General features: G+C 37.9%; 1 protein-coding gene and 2 long non-coding RNA genes across 9 annotated transcripts in view; 2 read left to right on the plus strand and 1 right to left on the minus strand.

The window, feature by feature from the left end:
• Positions 1-1,918, plus strand: part of LOC129439427 (uncharacterized) — a 148,020-nt gene extending 146,102 nt beyond the window's left edge. For 2 of the 4 annotated variants that reach the window (XM_073860599.1, XM_073860600.1), the window contains exon 8: positions 26-1,913. In XM_073860599.1, coding sequence (XP_073716700.1) covers positions 26-1,242 — 1,217 coding nt within the window. In that variant the 3' untranslated portion in view covers positions 1,243-1,913. Of the gene's footprint in view, positions 1-25 lie in introns of all 4 variants that reach the window. The other 2 variants (XM_073860596.1, XM_073860597.1) reach the window with 2 other exon arrangements.
• A 6,370-nt stretch (positions 1,919-8,288) lies between these two features.
• Positions 8,289-9,661, minus strand: LOC129443513 (uncharacterized). Its single transcript, XR_008644179.2, has 4 exons — positions 9,399-9,661; positions 8,861-9,004; positions 8,622-8,710; positions 8,289-8,557 (listed from the first exon to the last, which is right to left on the minus strand). It is a non-coding gene; the product is annotated as an uncharacterized lncRNA (long non-coding RNA).
• A 2,046-nt stretch (positions 9,662-11,707) lies between these two features.
• On the plus strand, positions 11,708-20,693 carry LOC129417704 (uncharacterized). 4 transcript variants are annotated; one of them, XR_012365289.1, is made up of 10 exons: positions 11,708-11,856; positions 12,531-13,073; positions 13,177-13,353; positions 16,917-16,976; positions 17,113-17,193; positions 17,360-17,413; positions 17,646-17,732; positions 17,895-17,933; positions 19,997-20,084; positions 20,238-20,693. It is a non-coding gene; the product is annotated as an uncharacterized lncRNA (long non-coding RNA). The 4 variants fall into 4 exon arrangements; XR_012365287.1 differs by lacking the exon at positions 17,895-17,933; XR_012365288.1 differs by lacking the exon at positions 17,360-17,413.
• The last annotated feature ends 31 nt before the right edge of the window (positions 20,694-20,724 follow it).

Genomic DNA, 20,724 nt, shown 5'->3' on the forward strand with positions numbered 1-20,724 from the left:
ATTTGGTGAATTACCTGTTTTCTAGTGAGTGGAGAAACAGCTTCAGTGTTGGTTTCTGGATCAGAGCTCAGGTTGGTTCTTCTGGGGAGTGCTGGATCTGAGAAGAGTGCATCAGTAAACATCATCCTGAACAGAGAGGAGAAGATCCAGACTGATACATCAACAGAGATCCAGCAGAGTGAGAGCAGACAGGGGGAGGTGAATGGGAAGCAGGTGACTGTGGTGGAAACTCCTGACTGGTTTTGCTCTGGTCTCTCTCTGGAGGAGGTGAGAGAGGATGTGAGACTCTGTGTCCGTCTGTCTGCTCCAGGACCTCACGCCTTCCTCCTGGTCATACCAGTACAACAATCTACTGGAGTAGAGAGAGCAATGCTGGAGAAAATGGAGGAGATTTGGGGTGACAGATGTTGGAGGAACACCATGATCCTTTTCACTGTTACTGATGAAGAACAAAAGAAGAACATTGAGGATTTTGTCCAGTCAGGGAATCAGGAGGTCCAGAGACTTGTAGAGAAATGTGGGAACAGGTTTCACTGTCTCAACATTCATCAGAGTGGAGATGATTCACAGATCTCAGAGCTGCTGGAGAAGATTGAGAAGATGGTGGAAGAAAACACTGAGAGATTTTACAGCAGTGAGATCTACCTGGAGATTGAGTCTCAGATCAGAGCGATGGAGAGAAAGATCATGAGAGACAGAGAGGAGAGAAAAGAGAGGGAGGAGAGAGAGATGAAAGAAAAAATTGAAAAGGAGGTGCAGAGGTCCTTGAAAAAGATAGAGAGAGCGATCGAGGAACATGAAGGAGATATTAAACAACTTAATGAGAGAACAGGTGAACTAGAGAGACAGATGAGAGAAGAAAGAGATGAAGAAAAAAAGAAAGAACTAAAGAGAGAGTTGGAGAAAGAGATGGAGAAGAGATCAAAGCTGGAGAGAAAGATTAACAAACTGAAAGATCAGAGAGAGAGAGAAAAGATTGAGATGGAGGAGAAACACAGACAGGAGATGGAGGAGATCAGGCAGATGTATGAAGGAGAGATGAGGGTGGAGACAGAGAGAAACCTCATGAAGATCATCCTACCTGAACTCAAGAGAAACATTTTGGAATCAAAGTCAAAGATGCAGGAGGAGTTTAACAGACAGATGGAGGAGAAGAACAGAGAGATAGAGACACTCGAGGAGAATTATTCAATAGTATGGGACCTTTATGAGTCAGCAATGAAGCAAAATGTTCAAGAATGAAAAAATTTAAAGAATTAAATATTAGTAAACAAAAATGAGTGTGTGACACATACCACAACTCATCTAAATTATTCTCACATTTTAGTGAGTTTTACTGAAAATCTCTGAAATTCTCAAGCCAAAGAGATGATAATGTACAAGAAAGGGTTAATGGGTTAATGTGGAGGCAGACATACACTGATTCATTCTTCTGTGTGGATGTCCAACCCAATCTCATGGCAATATGTTTATATTTTTATAAACGTGCCTACTTCGTATTTGTACAATCTGTTTTCATCCCTGTGGCATTGTTTGCAGCTTGGTTTCAGTAAATCTTTTGCACTGCACTCAAAAAAAAAAACGTTTGCCAATTTTACTTAATCGTTTCATGTTGTGATTACTTAAAAACATCAATTTAACAACGTGAACTTAATTTAATCTAGTTCATTTACCAAAAAAGTGCGTCTTCTCAACGTTGCATAAAAATTATTTGTTCAGCCAACATAACGTTGCATAAAAGTAACAGATTAATCAAACCAATACAGACTTGTATCTCATTGGCTGAGGATTTTGCAGTGTATTGCGGATAATTGTTGTTCTGGCACCCTCTTGCAGAAGTGTAGCACCATAGGTATGTGAGTAATAAGTGTCCAAATATGATTCAATGAATGTGTGCTGATATATTTTAGAACACAACAAACAAATAAACGGAAATGTAACATTACATTTATGTTTGTGATATGTTTGATAAACTGTAATTAAAAAAGGTCTATATGATGAATTGTATTGAGCAGCTGCACTTTGATTGATTGATTTTGTGTTGTGGACTTATTAAATCCTAATTAAAGTTATTCAAAATTTTTTGTCATCATTAATTACATTTTTCTTGTACAATTAACTCAGTTGTTCTTTGTTGACTCTACTGAGGTTTGTTAAGTTTACTTAAACTTCTTCTGTAAAATTAACTAAATTATTGTTTGTTGAGATTACTTAAACAAATTGTGTGAACCCTGTTAACATTTTTTTTAAATTAAACCCAACATTTCATTTTGTTTGAGTGTGGGGTGTGAAATAACATTAAAGGAATAGTCTACTCATTTTCAATATTAAAATATGTTATTACCTTAACTAAGAATTGTTGATACATCCCTCTGTCATCTGTGTGCGTGCAGGTAAGCGCTGGAGCGCGCTGCGACGCTTCGATAGCATTTAGCTTAGCCCCATTCATTCAATGGTACCATTTAGAGATAAAGTTAGAAGTGACCAAACACATCAACTTTTTTCCTATTTAAGACGAGTAGTTATACGAGCAAGTTTGGAGGTACAAAATAAAACGTAGCGCTTTTCTAAGCGGATTTAAAAGAGGAACTATATTTTATGGCGTAATAGCACTTTTGGGAGTACTTCGACTCGCCTGAAAAGTCCGCTCCCCTTCTCACTCTCATAATGGGAGAGGGAGGGTGTTACTGCGCCGAGTCGAAGTACTCCCAAAAGTGCTATTACGCCATAAAATATAGTTCCTATAGATATAGATATAGATAATAGAACATTATTTTCTATGAATGTACAAACACTGGTGGCTTCTTCACTCTTAAAACAAATGTGTTAAAAACAACACAACATGTGTTATTTTTTTACACATGTTCTGAGTGTGCGCAGGGACAACACATGTTGAGTTAAATTTAACACAGAATATGTGTTATAAAATGCAACACAAAAATGTGTTGCTTCAGTAAACACATTAATGTGTAACTTTCTATTAATCTAACACAACTGTGTGTTACCGAGTAATTGTGTAGTTTTAATATTAAAGAGAAAAAAAACATATGATTTGTAAACTTTAAATTATGAAATCAAGCAGACAACTATTGAATATTGTTCACAAACTATTTATTTGTAAAATAACAAATATTTGACAATTAATGCTTGCATGAAAATATGCTAGTACTTTATGTTGCTAGATGTATGCTAATTTAAATAAATGTAAGTGCAAGTATAATTACTTCAAACATACATTACATTGATACGTTTTAAAACACTATTTATAAAATAATTCATTGAATTTAAAAGCAATTGTGTTAAACATGTTGAATAGAACAATGTCTGAAATCATTTCCAACATGCAAGTTATCAACATTTTTTTACTTGTCCTGAAACATAAACATGTTATCTTACATTTAGAAAAATACTTAAAATGAACTTGACAAGTGTATTCAAAGAAATTTCCGTCACAAAACATTTAGGGGATTAGCTTAATCCAGGACTAGGCCTTAGTTTAACCCTTGTGTGGTGTTCATATTTTTGTTACTTAGACAATGTTTGTGGGTCTAGTGGACCCAGAGCATTATTAGTATCTTAAATCAATGCAGTTATACAAATTTATGTAATAATTGTTTACAGATGTTTACTTAAGCCTCATTGCAAGTAACATAGACAGAATTTATGGTTAATATTTGTCATTTACCACTGGTAGAGGACTATTTATGAACTAAAGTTCTAGATACTGTAATAGAAAACCTGAACAATGTCTGTTCTAACACACTGGATGCCGTTGCTCCCATTCGAAAAAAGAAAATCAAAGAAAAAACGCCAGCTCCATGGTATGACCATCACACCGCTGCTCTTAAAAAGGCAACTAGAAAAATGGAAAGAAATTATAGAAGCACACAGTTAGAGGTATGGCGTGCAGCATGGAAAGATAGTGTTAAACACTACAGACAGGCCATAAAAACGGCCAGATCAACCTATCTCAGTACGCTTATAAAAGAAAATCATAACAACCCTCGTTTCCTCTTTAGCACAGTCGCAAAACTGACAAGAAACAAAGAACAAACAGAAACCAATAGTAAACTTCAACACAATAGTAACGATTTCATGAACTTCTTTTCTAACAAAATTACGGCTATTAGGGAAAACATCGTAACTACCCAAGCAGCCATTACTCTACCCATTAATTTACTAAACACTAGATTACCATATGAACATCTTGATTCATTTAAACCTACTACAATAGATGAGCTCTCTAAACTAGTCACATCATCCAAATCATCGTCCTGTATATTAGACCCCGTTCCCACAAAACTACTTAAAGAGGTATTCCCTGTAGTGTCAACCCCAGTACTACAAATCTTTAACTCATCGCTAGAAATAGGATACGTTCCAACAGCTTTCAAGCTAGCAGTTATTAAACCGCTGATTAAAAAACCACAGCTTGATCAGGGAGAGCTTAATCACTTTAGACCAATCTCAAATCTCCCTTTTCTTTCGAAAATATTAGAAAAGGTAGTGGCAAGCCAGTTACGCACATTCTTGACAAATAATAGTACGTATGAAAAGTTCCAATCAGGATTCAGGCCCCACCATAGCACAGAGACAGCGCTGCTTAGAGTTACAAATGACCTCATGTTAACATCCGATCGTGGTGAAATCTCAATCCTTATATTACTAGACCTTAGCGCAGCCTTCGACACAATAGATCACACAATCTTACTCAATAGACTAGAAAACTATGTTGGTATCAGTGGTCAGGCGTTAGCCTGGTTTAGGTCGTATCTAACCAATCGCTATCACTTTGTTTATGTAAATGAGGAAGAGTCATATCACTCCCTGGTCAAATGTGGTGTACCGCAGGGATCGGTTTTAGGTCCTATCCTGTTCTCGTTATATATGTTACCCCTAGGAGACATTATCAGGAAACATAACATAAGTTTTCACTGCTATGCGGATGATACCCAGCTTTACATCTCCTCACATCCCAGCGAAACCCACACGTTTTCTAAGCTAACAGACTGCATTAGCGATGTTAGTGACTGGATGGCACATAACTTTCTTAAGCTCAACTCCAATAAGACAGAGATGCTTATTATTGAACCGAATCGCTACAAACATAATATGTCAGATTACAAGTTGCACATAGATGGCTGCACTGTGGTGCCATCTTCCTCGGTTAGGAACTTAGGTGTGATGTTCGACAGCAACTTATCCTTCGATAGTCATATCGGCAACGTCTGCCGCACAGCATTCTTCCATCTTAGAAATATCTCAAAAATTCGCCACATGCTGTCTACATCTGACGCAGAGAAGCTTATCCATGCTTTTATGACCTCTAGAATAGACTATTGTAACTCGCTACTTGGGGGATGCCATGCAAATCAGGTAAACAAGCTGCAGCTAGTTCAAAATGCTTCTGCAAGACTGCTTACTCGATCTAAGAAGTATGACCACATAAGTCCAATTCTGGCATCTTTACATTGGCTACCAGTTAATTATCGCATACAATTTAAAATATCACTTATCACCTACAAAGCCTTAAATGGCCTAGCACCCTCATATCTTAGAGAATTACTATCAGAATACAATCCATCACGTGCACTGCGTTCGCAAAATTCTGGTCTCTTAGTTATCCCTAAAATATCAAAAGTGTCTAAAGGTGGAAGATCCTTTTCCTACTTAGCCCCTAAGCTCTGGAATGATTTGCCAACCGATGTCCGAGAATCAGACACAATAGATACCTTTAAATCTAGACTTAAAACTTTTCTTTTTAACAAGGCATTCACATAATTGTTTAATTAATGGTACTCATCTCACAATAGATAGCTTGAACAACCTAATAAATAAATAAACTAAATCCTCATTTTCGTCAACACTTCAAAGCATGGTGAATGCTATTAATATTCTTAAGAACATGTTTAATCTCTCCTTACTCGTTTACATATGTGCAGCAAACCATGAGCCGGGCATAAACTTTTAAAAACAAAGGTCACGTATAAAATATAAATGGCTACATACAAGGAAAAGAAACGCTACTCTGTGCACATAAAAACGACAATTCCAGGACAAAACTTCAAAACTACACCAATAAATCCCAGAATCGGTCCATTAATTGCCAAGAGCAGAGGAGTGATTGAAAGTTATGTATGGCATTATGTTATCACTTGCTCGGCCCTTCTCCTGAGGTTTCTGAGTCGAGTAGGGGAGTACTGTGAAGCCCAGACAGGCATCAGGGAGATGGCTGGCGCAGTCACGTCCCCGTCTCCCCTTTACTCCCTTGCTCGTCCGGATTTCAATAAAGCACGATGGGTATAGATTTGTGGTGTTAAGCCCACTAGTCGGGGGCGGGACTTCAGTCCTTAAAAGGGTGTCACTGCACCCATTTCCAAAACATTCGCCGTCCCGTGCATTTTTCTCGTTCTCCCTAAACCAAACTGTGCAGAGTCTTTCACTACGATGACGTTGTATCTTCAATACGTATATGTACATGTGTGTGTATGTATGTGTATGTATGTGTATGTGTGTATGTATGTATGTATGTATGTATGTATATATATGTGTATGTGTGTGTATGTGTATGTATATATATATGTGTATATATGTATATATAGATATGTGTGGATATATATGGATATATGTTTGTGTATATGTACAGGTGTATACATATGAATGGCCCCTACGCTAATTGGGTTTTGTTTTTCTTTCTTTATGTCTCGTCCTCCTCTCCGAGGACAATGAGACAAACAGACCCAGTTCCGGTAAATGTGAAAGTCGGCACACCTCTGACCCACCGACAGACCTTCAACGTGATGCCCAGCTGATGCATGACCAACGACCACCGGCAGAACCCGCTTAACCTCCGCCTAATCTCCTTAATCGTTTCAATGTATATATAAATGTACCTCCCAAGGGTTTTTCCCTCCTATGACTTTTTTTTACTTCCCCGGCTGAGCCTGGGGTTTTTTTTCTCCTAGGGGGTTTTTCAACCCGGGGAGGCAGCCCTCTTGGGCTTAACTTAGCACCCTCTTCTTTACGTTACATTAGCAATACGCACGCTTATAATGTTGATTCATAGCCGCATCAAATTTAGCTGCTTGTGCTATCGTGTATTATGTTGTGCTATCTGTCGTTTTTCTGTGCTTTCCACTGCTTCTATTAATGTAAAGCTGCTTTGAAACAATCACCAATTGTGAAAAGCGCTATATAAATAAAATTGAATTGAAAAAAAAATTGAATTAAAGTGCCACTCGTTTTTTGTGGTAATATGAAACAAAAGAAGAAATTCTATTCTGATCCAGATATTGGGGGGAAAACATGTTTATCTTAAATAAGTATAAATGAAACAAAGTTTTTTATCACTGTTGATGTTTAATTCTTTGAACTTTTTGAAATTGTACACATTTGTGTCAGTCTACACAGCACAGGCCCCAAGTGAACATATGCCGTATCATAAGACATCATCCACACTGAACACATAACCTGTTCTTGCCAGCCAACACAACACATAATAAGCACATTTTTACTGTGTAGCTGTGTTTTATACACATATACTGTGTCCATCTATGGTCTACACACATTACAGTACAATGTGTTGCTATTGGCCACAATATATGGATAATATTTTACTTTATTATTCACTCTCTCTCACATACTCATGCACACAGCTGACATTTGGTCCCCACAATGTGATAAATACCAGGTACACACACACACACACACCATAGGTTTTGTGGTAAACCCATGGTTTTACAAATGGTAACCAATATACCAAATAACCATAATTTTACTACAATAAAATTATGGATTTTCTTGTAAGGAAGATAATGGTCAAATGTAGAATGGTTCCTGTTAGACAAAAGGTAAAGTGTCTGGGACAGTGGGTACAGACAAATGTTCATGCATGATATATAACATGTTGTATGCTTGCGGCATTACAGCAAGAGCAGAAGGACAAAACTGTGACATGCATCCATCACATATGTACAGACATAAATACAAAGACACTCATGCACTCACAGGAGTCCCAGATAGGAGAAAAACAGAGTAAAGTTACATAGCACATTCAATTTTCATTCTATTGTTAACCCCGGGTCCAGTGGACCCGAACACCACATATGTAATATAAATGTGTAGGGGGGTGTACAGTAATTATAAAGTTGTTTATTTTTATGTTCTTCATAGAAAATGAGCCAAGGCCAATGAATCTGAGGTTGAAACAACAATTAATTGCATAATTTTTCTTTTAGTAAACATTTAAAACGGGTCCCACAGACCCGAACACCACACAAGGGTTAATTAGGAAATATAACTGGTTTCAATAAAAAACATTACTGGTGTGCATTTTGAGGCAAAACAAAGGGCACTAATATATTTTAAGATATAAGTTGTTTTCAGTACCGCACAGGTCAGATTGTCAACATCAGGTGGAAAGGCAAAGAATCGTTCATTGCAACAGTTACGTAGTTGCCTCCATGTCCTGAAGAACCGTTGGAAACCAACTGTGGCTGAGCTGATTTCAGACACCCTTTGATCATTTAGTAAGCAAAGACATCACACTGGTACCAGCCTACACAAATGTTGTTGCATGAAAATTACTTATTTTATATAAAGTTTAGTGTCACAAAGCCTACCGGCATCAAGTCCCACAGGACTGACACAGCAGAATTCACACAGCAGAAGATGAACGAGTATCCTTAACATTGTATAACACAGCTCTCATCTGGGTGTAGTAAACATGCAGGTCACATGCAAAATATAAATAATGAGAAAAAATTCTTAAAAAAGGATTACTTTTATATCGTACTTTGAATGTTACATTTTAAACGTCATTTTCCAAATTAAACATTTGGAACAGAGATAGGAAACATACCATTATGTTGACTGTCAGCTTTCTTCAATAAATGTCTGATGTCCATTTTCTTCTCTAAAGATGCTTTTTCCCTGAGTTTCTCAATAATTGTCACATTCCCATTTCTTCTTTCCCATCGGTATGTCTGGAAAACTTGATGTCCCCCTTCAGTGAATTTAAAAAGAAATATTAATATTGGAATTATGAAACACTTTGTGTAAAGTTATCTCCAGTTAAAGGCATAGTGCACAATGTTTGAAAAACGCTTTGGAAAAGGAGACGGGCCGACTACCAAAACACATTTATAGCCAATAAGCAGTAAGGAGCCTGTCTACTAACCGACATCCTTACCGGATTGCGTATGTGTGGGGCGGGTGTTTTAAAAGAAGGTCCAGATTCTATTGGGGTAGGGGCGTGTTTGTTTAGGTGATTTCAAATATCAACATTGGCTTTCAAACATTGTGCACTCCGCCTTTAAGTATATTACAAACACTGGCATGTCCAGAAATTGGGGATATTCCTTAAAGATTTCACCAATAATTGGTGATTTTGTCATCACCTGTATCCATCTTCTTTGATGACTGAAGGTTTGGTCAATGGCATTCTTTATTGATGATGTCCTCCCACTTCAACTCTGTTGAAGCTACCGTCTGATGTTCTGTAATCTCATTTTTATAAATCCACTGTGTGATTGCCCATCAAAAAAATAAAAATAAATGCTCCTATCATGATCAATGCAAAAATAGCACTTAGTTAGAGTCAAGTACAGTTTTTATACACATTGTCAAGTAAGTAATTTCATACACATAAATGAAGTATGTAAAAGCATCCTTGGTACATGTCCCTCTTTTTGACCAAATGAGACCATAATCCAACAACACAATCTCCTTTGAGAGTGCCAGCTTTTCTTTTTCAGATGGATAGCTGAAAAAGATTACAAACAAACATTAACACAAGAATTGTGATTTACATCTAGTTAAGTATTACTGGGCAGAATTTATAACTCAATTGTGCAAAAACACTTTACAGCTAGTAGCGCAAAACTACACCCATCTTATTCACGTAGCACTTTAGCCTTACTGCAAGCGGTGAAAGGTTCATGAAGTGGGACTTTTACCATTAGACCACTACTCTCCCAGTAATTAATTGCGTCTTGTCTAACTTTATATTGAACGCGAGCGGCGCGACACGAAAATAAAAAACAGTATTATAAAATGTGGCTGTGCATCATCCAGAATGTACAGCATCACCGATTAATAATGAGTTTTACCGTCTTTTGTCTCGTCATGCCGCTCACAGGTGTACAGTAACTTACGTTAGGTACAGTGATGTGCATACTGTTCCACCATGTGCTTAACCAAACGCGACGAGACATTGCGATAATCGAAAGGCATAATTTATAATGACCCGTTTTATAACGTAAGGACATAAACTGAAAAGAAACCCGTTACCGCGTGTCACGTCTATTTAGGACACGGTGTTAACGATTTACGTTACAGTGCTGCAAGCAAGTGTCACACATATTACTAACCCGTAACGTTAGTCCAATGTGCCTTTCATTAAACAATGACTGTTAACATGAATCTCCAAACGTAACTTTGCAAAACGAGCGAGCATTTAACGTTACCACAATAAAGTTTAAATTAACAGTCTCCTGCACAATTAATGCAAACGTTTCTTACACTATATGATAAATAGATATTATATTATAACTGTAATTTTTAATTTAATTTCGTACCTGATGCAGACAGGAACATTCTTGACCTCTTGACTGGAAAGGCGGTTGGAAAAGAACGTCACTGCGCAGGCGCAACACAATATGCGTTGTGTGTTTGTTTTTTCAATAAAACAAATTCAAAACAGACTGCCAGCCAAGACTCAATAATAATGATCATGATTTTAATAATAATGAAATAAAAATAACACACGCAAAAAATACAATTAAAAATACAATAATGCGTAGTTGTCTGTCCATGTGAAACAGGGGCGGCGTTTGCGTATGGCAGGGTATGGCAGTTGCCATACCCTAGCATTCAGACAAAACACCAGAAATCAACCAGCTATAATGATGCTCATTAAAGATAATTTTAAATATTTTCAGTAGAACATATCTGAACATTGGTACATCACTAATATGGATAATTTAAACGTGTGCTCGACTTCATGCTATAATACAGGAACCGACATGCGGATGACATCAACGTGCCGCGAGAGCGGGTTGAAAGCAAACTCTTCCGATGGTTTCTCGCTTACCCTCGCGGTACTTTGATGTCATCAGCCTGTCGTTCTTGCTTGCAGCGCAGCTTGAAGTCCTTGCGGGAGGTTCATGATGACCGCTGTTGTTATAATCTTTATTTTCGCAAGTAAACTCCTTTTTTTGTTTTAACATTCAAACAGACTCACGGTTCTCCCACACTCTCGTGCAATGCATATTGCATACATTATTCAAGAAGTAAAATGATTTGTTGTCTGTGGATAAATAAACATGTTCTCTTACACTGGGAAATTGTAGCGCAGTCTTTAGTGTATTAATTACTTGCGCGCGTTTTTGAATATGGCGACTTGTGGAATAAAAACTGCACGACGACAAAAGGTAAGACTTGTTTTTGCATTTAGCCCTGTTTTAAAAGTTTTATTTAGTGTTTTAGTCTTAGTTGGTTAGCTGGCTGGGTTAACTACGTGTGCTCTATCACATCATTAAAAGTCTTTGTGTTTAGTGTTTATTGGCGCCTGTCATGACAAGATTTGTGAAGGGATGTTACCCAGACAGCACGTTCAGTCTTACCGACGTCGGCAATTGGAGGGCACCAGCGGCAAAGTGTCGGTTGGGGTTTTTCCCCTGCACACAGAATAAAAGTAGGTGGGTAAATGATCGGCGCGATGAGTCTGCAGCCCACTACTCTCCGGAGATCGGCAGAGGAACCGCGAGCAACCTTTATGCCGACCGCGCCTCTTTTTTTCTTCACTAGATCTACGCAGTTGTTGGTCCACATCAAGCCGGCAGTGTAAGCGCGAAGGTATGTTGATTAAATATGATTGTGGAAATGTTTTCGATAAACGGATGACAGAAATTGGCGTCGGAGGCAACGTTACATGTTTTTAGACTTGGTTTGTTGTTATAACTGTTGACTTGGGGTGCGTTTCCCAAAACCATAGTTGCTAACCTGTTGTGTTAGCAACTAGTTGGTTGGCAATGGAAAATAAGCAACATGGTTTTGGGAAACGCACCCCTGGTTAGTTATTATTAATATGTTCGCGTATTAAATATTTTTCAGTGAGTTGTTTTAGACAGTATTTTTGACGTGAGGGGATCGTTCGGTAAACAGTTAGGTAAACGGTAATAAATTGACGGACTGTCTTTTGTCTACACAAAAATGACATTTGTCATTTTATAATATGGACCCCTTACACTCTAAATGCATTTTTAATGATTTTGTCTAAGTAACATGCTTAAAATTAAAGGCAGCTCTTGTTGTGCGTTTTTATGGTAACGTTAAAAGTAGACCTGTCAATCAAAGAGCTTTAGTACAAGTGCACAGCCACTGTAGACAGTCATACAAAGTGGTTATTAAGTAATAAAGTGATAGGAAGTAAGTGTTTTTGGACACACACCTATTCATAAAATAGAGCCTTTATTTAACCTTTGTAATTTAAGCAAAATAAAATGTCTTTTCTGTTTTTTTTCACTCAGGTAAATACGATGAAGGCATGGCTTGGTGGCCTCCAGAACCTTTTACAGCCCACGTGATCAAATAGCTTGCGCGCGCATTTCGGCCACGGAAGTGTTGTTGTTCCCCAGTGGTTCTCTAACCTGTTAGCAACTCAGAAAGTTTATTAAAACGGTTTCCCAGCATCAAAATGTCTGGTTGTTGCGTTTGGTTGCACTAATATAATATACTAATATACGTATATATGTATCTGGCCACTTTATATTTGGCCATCTGCTAATGTCTTCTATCCACTCCACTATAGTACACGGATCTGGTAGATGTGTTAAAAAAGTTGATAAGTCAACTTTTTAAAATAACTTTGTCTGTGTTACTTCACTGCTGATTCTTACCATACTTCCGTTGCCAAACTGCGTGCACCTATGTTGCCACATCATCATTGTGTACAAAGAGTAAAAGGGTCTATAAAGACTCATACAAAATACTCCAAAGTTTTTTCAAGAGGACATCACCCAACCCATCTAAAGGATGGAAACAATACTCTTGTTGAATACTACATGAGACAAGTGAGAGTGGGGGGCTATGGTGTTCTGATGTTACTCATTGTACTTTCTATGTTCGATGTGATCAATATGAAAACTAATCTTTGTAAAAACTTTTCATTTACAGACCATCCTGACTTAGATCACCATCACCACCATCATCCCCTGCATCGTGCCCTTCATCAGACACCCAAAATGCACCACAAACATCACAGACGAAAAAGAAGAAAACGCACAACAAACCTTCCAAAAAACCCTCCTCCCCCTTCCCTCCTACCTATGGCTGGAAACAACATAACAGTTGGCAAGTTGAATAACTATTTTGACCTTAAAGGCTTATTTTTTATCTTATTCACTGTATCCCCATAGTTAGATAAGTGCATACATACTCCTTTCATCTCTGTGCGTGCCGTAACTCTGTCTGATGCACCCACCGCTAGCTTAGCTTTGCACAATGACTTGAAGTAAATGGCTCCAGCTAGCATGCTGCTCCCAATACAGTGTTTCCTCTAGGATTTTTTTCAGCTGTGGCGGCAGGGGGCGCCCATGATGATTATAAATGTACATTATTTTTAAAAAGTATATAGGCTACAGTAAACTAACATGTATTTTTTTATCATTTTCATGCTGTCATTTACTTTTCCTTATATTTATAGCATATTGCTTTTCTATGTTTGATCTAAAATGTATTTTCTTAAAAAACGTTACATAGCTACGTACGTAGTTCGGATATTTCATTGTAGTTTTAATGTAGTGTAATTCGCAAGTTGCAAGTTGTGCTCGTGTTTAGCGTTACAGAGCTGTTGCAAACTCACGCACAGTCCTGTTTGATAATCCGAACCGCTGTGATTGACCGAACATCCATCAGCAGCAATTTTATTTCACACCCGGACCATTTGACCCCGAGCCGGTCACACCGCAAATCGCGCAGTTGAATAGAAACCTTTAACGGTCTTCAGACAGATCTTAAACACAAAGCACGGGGCCATTTTAAAAACGAGTCGAATTTTGGTCTTGGATGTTAGACCCGCATTTTACTTTTGTCTATTGAGTCCCGACCTGCATCTACAACACAAATGACACGCGAATAGTCTATTATTACACCCGTTAGATCAAATATTATCCGTCTGCCTAAGTTTGTATTACCAACGTTCTTCTCTTCCACAGGAATAATGTAAGTTTCCTTACAACAGATTCGACTATTAATGTCTTGCAGTCGCATATAAGTAGTTTTCAGTATTTAGCCTTTTGTTTTTGGACAAATATCATATCATTTAATGTGAAACTTTGTGAGTGTCGATCTAAAGCACAGAAGATTGATTGACAGCTGAGCGGTCAGCAGCGCGCTACTGCGCTTATAGCCTATATTCTGAATAACTAATGACCAGATAAGTTGATAATATGACTGAGTACAGTGATTCCAAATGAATGTCCAAAAAACTCGTAATATGTTAAATCGAAAGTTTAATAATGTCTTTTCTCGCAGCCCTGCGCTGCGTCCGTGTATATGCGCAGGTGAACATCAAATGCGTGATGACCTTGCACCTTAAATTACCCTAAATTTATAGTCATAAAGATAAAAGTAAAACAATATTCGAAACTTCAAATTATGTATTTTTATTTGTGTAAACTCACAATAAGGAGAAAACTTTGTGCTTATTTAAAGTCATTAAAAACATGACGTGCTTTCTGCTGCTTTGGTCAGCGCGTCACAAAAAAAACAGAAACTCAAATACTTTTTTATTCGTTTTGTCAATTTAATTATTATTTAAGTGTAACATATTTCGTATAGGCTTATTTATTTTATTATTATTTCTCAAAACAGAGACGTAGCTTAATCATCCTCTGTTGATTTAAATCTATTTGTTCATTAAACTAAACCCATGGAAGAAATTATGATACTTTAGGAGATTTATTTATAAATTAGTTAACAACGCGAATCCAGAAAGGAATTTATTTCTAAGACAGCCAGTCTGGCAGAGCGGACATTTCTGTAGTTTTTTTGCGAGCTGCCGCCGTGGGTTTAGTCTAGAAGGGATACAGCAAATGCCGAAAAGTTAAGGATTAGATTTGGAGGTAGGATTATTAGGATGAAAACAGCGGCTCTGGCTAAATGAGATACAAATACATCCTACAATCGTGTGAAATTTTGTGTTTAGAGTGGGGTTTGGTTGAAGGATTAGGATAAAACAGTGCTCATCCAGCGAGATTTCGTTTGCTGTATCCCTTCTATCCACAACCGCAGGCGTGGCGGGGATGTTTTAGGCATGGCGGGCCGCCACGGTAGAATGTATATAGCGGAAACACTGCAATAAGTGACAAAATAATGCCAACTTTTTAATATTTATATGTTGTGATTTGTATAGTCACAACATGTACAAATAACAAGGTCATGTGAGACACAGCCATCTATTAATCATATACATACAGGGAACTATATTCTCAGAAGGCAAAGCCCGGCTACTTGGGTGCAGTGATTTGCTAGCAGCACCTGAGAAACCCCCGGTGAGGAGCAGAGAGTTCGGTCAGAGTTGTGCAGTTACTCCCCCCAAGTAGCAAGTTCTTCACCTTCTGAGAATATAGTTCCCAGTATGTATACTGTTAAAAGATGGCTGTGTCATGACCTTGTTGTTTGTACACGGTGTGACTAAACAAATCACAACACATAAATAGGAAAATGTTGCTGTTATTTTGTCACTTATTGGGAGCAGCATGCTAGCTGGAGCCATTTACTTCAAGTCTTTATGCTCAGATAGGCTAGCGGTGGGTGCGTCAGACAGAGTTACGGCACGCACAGAGATGAAGGGGTATGTATGCACTTATCTAACTCTGGGGGTTACTGTCAATGAGCTAAAATCCCAAAAAGTCGGCGTGTTCCTTTAAGTTTCCATATGTCCATTAGAAAATTAAAGGGATAGTTCACCCAAAAATGAAAAATAATGTCATTAAGGACTCACCCTCATGTCGTTCCAAACTTGTAAGACCTCCGTTTATCTTCGGAACACAGTTTAAGATGTTTTATGTTTAGTCCGAGAGCTTTCTGACCCTACATTGAAAATCTATGCACGGTATACTGTCCATGTACAGAAAGATAATAAAAAACATCATCAAAGTTGCCATTTGACATCAATGGGTCAGTTAGAATGTGTTGAAGCATCCAAAATACATCTTGGTCCAAAAATGACGAATTTATTCAGCATTGTCTTCTCTTCCATGTCTGTTGTGTAGCGCATGTGTCTGACTAAAGTCTTGTGACTCAGATGGCGTGTTATCCTCAGATATGTTTGTGAATTTTTTTCACATTTACAGCATTCGTCTCCCTCAGACTGTAAACGAAGCTCGGGCGCACAAAAAAAAGCGGAGACGCACCTAATAACACATCAGCCACGTTGTACGTCAGCTGCGTCACTGCAGTCATGTGACTTTAGTCTCGTGCGCGTTCAAAACAGAACCGGAAGAGAAGACAATGCTGAATGATGTCGTAATTTTGTTATTTTTGGACCAAGATGTATTTGCGATGCTTCAACGCATTTTGGCTGACCCACTGATGTCGGGTGGCTGCTTTGATGATGTTTTTTTGTTGCCTCTCTGTTCCTGGACAGTATACTGTGCATAGATTTTCAATGGAGGGTCAGAAAGCTCTCAGACTAAATCTAAAATATCTTGAACTGTGTTTCGAGGATGAACGGAGGTCTTACCCTCATGTCGTTCCAAACTCGTGAGTCATTAATTACATTATTTTCATTTTTGGGTGAACTCTCCCTTTAATTACATGCTCATACTTGTAATTATGCCTGATAAGAATTTGTAATCTTTGTGTTTAACATTTTTCGAATTTTAATCCTTGTTTTTAAATGGCCATGACAGTGACAAAAAGGAAGCAGCCTTCTCTAGCCCACCCAAGTTTCCATCAAAGGAGCAAGCCTAGTAAGACATTTTATGTGTATAATGCTGCACTTCTCATACAGTGAATATCAGATGTAGATATCTAAGGTGCAAATTTTATGGTTGATGTGCCTTTTTGATCATCTTTCTGTTGTAACCTTTTTTAATCTTCTTGAAGTGTCAGTAAGAAGAAAGCTGGCTAACCCTCCCACCCCTTGTTTAACTCCTCCAGCCCATCCCACATCATTGTAGAGTGAAGGTAAGTGTACCCTATATAGTAAAATGCATCAGGTCCCTAAATTCAAGCAGACACAATGTACTCCACAGGTCCACAGCACATACCATAGTTTGATGTTCCAGAGATATGATTTTTGAGTTTATATTAGTAGTTTGATCAGTAAACCAAGGTTTTCTGTCTTTCCAAGAGACTGTGGTTAATATTCAGAAAGAGGCGCCGAGAACTGAAGGCTTTCCTGACTGTAAGCCATTTAAAACGCAGACAATGAAAACACTGACACGTGTGTGTGTGTGTGTGTGTGTGTGTGTGTGTGTGTGTGTGTGTGTGTGTGTGTGTGTGTGTGTGTGTGTGTGTGTGTGTGTGTGTGTAGAAATGTGTGGCAATTACTCAGCCCACTGACATTAGTTTATCTAATTGTGATAAACTTGACTTACTGTTCACTCCAATAATTTAGTTTTTTCTGTATTTTCTAGTGACACCGAATAATAACGAAGGCCTGTGTGCTTTGCAGCAGCCCCCACGTCACCCTCTTCCAGGGCTCCGTCAGAGGACTAACGATAGTAAGATATTTTACATGTAATGTATGATACTGCACTTTTTACTCAGAACATCATACTGAGGTAGTAAAAGAATACATTTCAGAATAATTCAATAGCAAATGAATTAGGGCCAGATTTTAAAATCAAGCTGGATCTGGGCCATTTGTGTTTTTTCCATTTAAGTGATTACATCAGTGAATGAGGACCTTCTTCGTACTGAATGTAAGTTTCCGTTAAATATGTGATGCATAGACCCTTTTACAGCCCACGTGATCAAATAGTTTGTGCGCGCATTTCGGCAACGGAAGTGTTGTTGTTCGCCAGTTGTTCTAACGTGTTAGCAACTCAGAAAGTTTATTAAAAAGGTTTCCCAGCATCAAAATGTCTGGTTGTTGCGTTTGGTTGTACTAATATATGTATATATAAAGAGTTTGGTTCCAAATAAACGCCATTTTTGAAAAAAATGAGTTGCTGCCAGAATCAGTATTATATCAGGTCAATATTAAAAAGTAAATTCTTAATTTTAAGCAAAATCCAATATACGCCGTGTTATTCTGTCATCTTTTCTCCCTTTTTTCCCAAAATGCAATAAACGCCACTCCTCCTTTTCTACAGAATGCCATAAATCCGCTCCACAGTTTGCAGCGCACCATTGCAATGTAAACAAACAATGGCGGCGCGCTGAGTACACGGAATACTAGTTTTCCTCATCTACTTTGTATTTCGTGATCAACAAACAAACAAAAACAAAATAATACTTTAATAGCATTGATAAACCTGTGATGGTTTTCTGTGACGGGAAAGAAACGTAAGCCATCAACATCTAATAATTTACGCAAGAGACACTCGGGAGACGGGTGCTTGCTTGCCCGGGCCGACAGCATCAAGCTTCTGTCATGCTAACACATTGACCCCAGCGGATCTTATGAAAAACTTTCCACAATTTTACTCAAAGTCAACGATAATCGAGCAGGACCAAAACATTTTACAGCTGATCGCTGTGAAAAACGTTAAGCGACGACATCAAGTATAACCGCATCAATGACTGTGTTCTTAATATCACAAAGTAAGTGTTTTGATTAATGCCATTAATGTTTATATTTTTTATTAGTGTATACCACTAGTCAACTAAATGAAAAACATGGCAAAGATGAATGCACATTTATAAAGGCTATTGATTCAATAGATTTATAGCATTTTGAATAAAAACTTGTCATGAATTTATTGCATTTTGTGGAAAAAATAATCAGCTTTTATAATAAATCTTTGAAAATCAAGTTATGGATTTGAATTTTTTATGTTTTTATAACCTAAAGATGCTGTGTGAAAGTTTGTAACAGAAAATAGTGGTTTTCATCTTCTCACTTTCTTGGTATAGAAAACACGTTTTTAACAAAATTTGTCAAAATGGATTTATTGGGTTTTGGAACCAAACTCTTCATATGTATCTGGCCACTTTATATTTGGCCATCTGCTAACGTCTTCTATCCACTCCACTATAGTACACGGATCTGGTAGATGTGTTGAAAAAGTTGATAAGTCAACTTTTTAAAATAACTTTCTCTGTCTGTGTTACTTCACTGCTGATTCTTGCCATACTCCCGTTGCCAAACTGCTCGTGCATACGTTGCCACGTCACCATTGTGTACAAACAGTAAATGGGTCTATTGGGTCTTTAAACTTGTGTCTGTAAGCGCACTTAAAAAGTTTGAGAGCAAAAAGCCTACATACTGTTTAGCAGTTTCACAATCTAATTTTATCATTTCATAGTGACAACCGTTAAAGGAATAGTCTACTCATTTTCAATATTAAAATATGTTATTACCTTAACTAAGAATTGTTGATACATCCCTCTATTATCTGTGTGCGTGCACGTAAGCGCTGGAGCGCGCTGCAACGCTTCGATAGCATTTAGCTCCAGCGCTTACGTGCACGCACACAGATGATAGACGGATGTATCAACAATTCTTAGTTAAGGTAATAACATATTTTAATATTGAAAATGAGTAGACTATTCCTTTAATTGGCAGTAGGAAGATGAATATGAAGGGCTGGGCTCTCCTGAACATAAGCTGTTTAGCATGCAGATCAAGAACACACTGAGACAGGCACACACACACAAAATACACAGCGCACACACAGCACAGTCCTACATAAAATGGGGAATGACAAAAATGACAGAAAAAGTTTGAGAACCACTGCTGTGGGGTCACTTGTTTAGCTCTGTTAGTTGGACCTGGGTGATGCTGTTCTTTATGTAACGGGACTTTTTCTATATTTCCTAGTGCCACAAGATGATTGGCAGCAAGACACACCCAGTGATGAAGGGATGTGCTCTCCTTAAATCACAGCCTATTCATCAGGTACTCCTGAGTAAGTCCTACAATGTGTTGACACAACATGATTTTATTTTTTGCAAAATGCTCTGACTTTTCTGAATTGTCTTTTTAGAAACCATCCACGAAGATATATAGACTTTTGTGCTGTCTTATTTTTTTCTGTTGCTTTATTATTACATTTTTTTAGATGCTGTGTTAAGAAATCCTGCCTACAAAGTTCCACTGAGGCTGATATAAAGATGACTGTGAGAAACTGGCTGCGGCTGTCTGAGCAGAGACAGGAATGGGGGCGGCAAAGGCGGGACAAGCAAGCATCTTAAGTGAAATAATTGATTGGACTGATTCTGGAGTATGACTTATTCTGGAGGGAATTTCTTATTTTTGTTGCAGTTTGCTATGGGATGGTTTCAAGGACAGGGATTAGACTAGTTATAGACTAAAATAAATGTAAGAGCTGTCCAAACTGAAAACAACTTGCACTGACATATCATAAAATACATCAGTGTCTTTTGTGATGCTTCAAAATGCACACAAGTAATGTTTTTATTAAGACATGTTATTAAAACTAGTTATATTTCAGAATTAAACTAAGGCCTAGTCCCGGTTTAAGATAATCCCTGTCCGGGAAATCACCCCAAAGTGTAATTTGTGGAGTGTTAAAATAAATGAAACTG

Source organism: Misgurnus anguillicaudatus, chromosome 22 (assembly GCF_027580225.2).
Source record: "Misgurnus anguillicaudatus chromosome 22, ASM2758022v2, whole genome shotgun sequence".
In the NCBI taxonomy this organism is placed as follows: domain Eukaryota; kingdom Metazoa; phylum Chordata; class Actinopteri; order Cypriniformes; family Cobitidae; genus Misgurnus; species Misgurnus anguillicaudatus.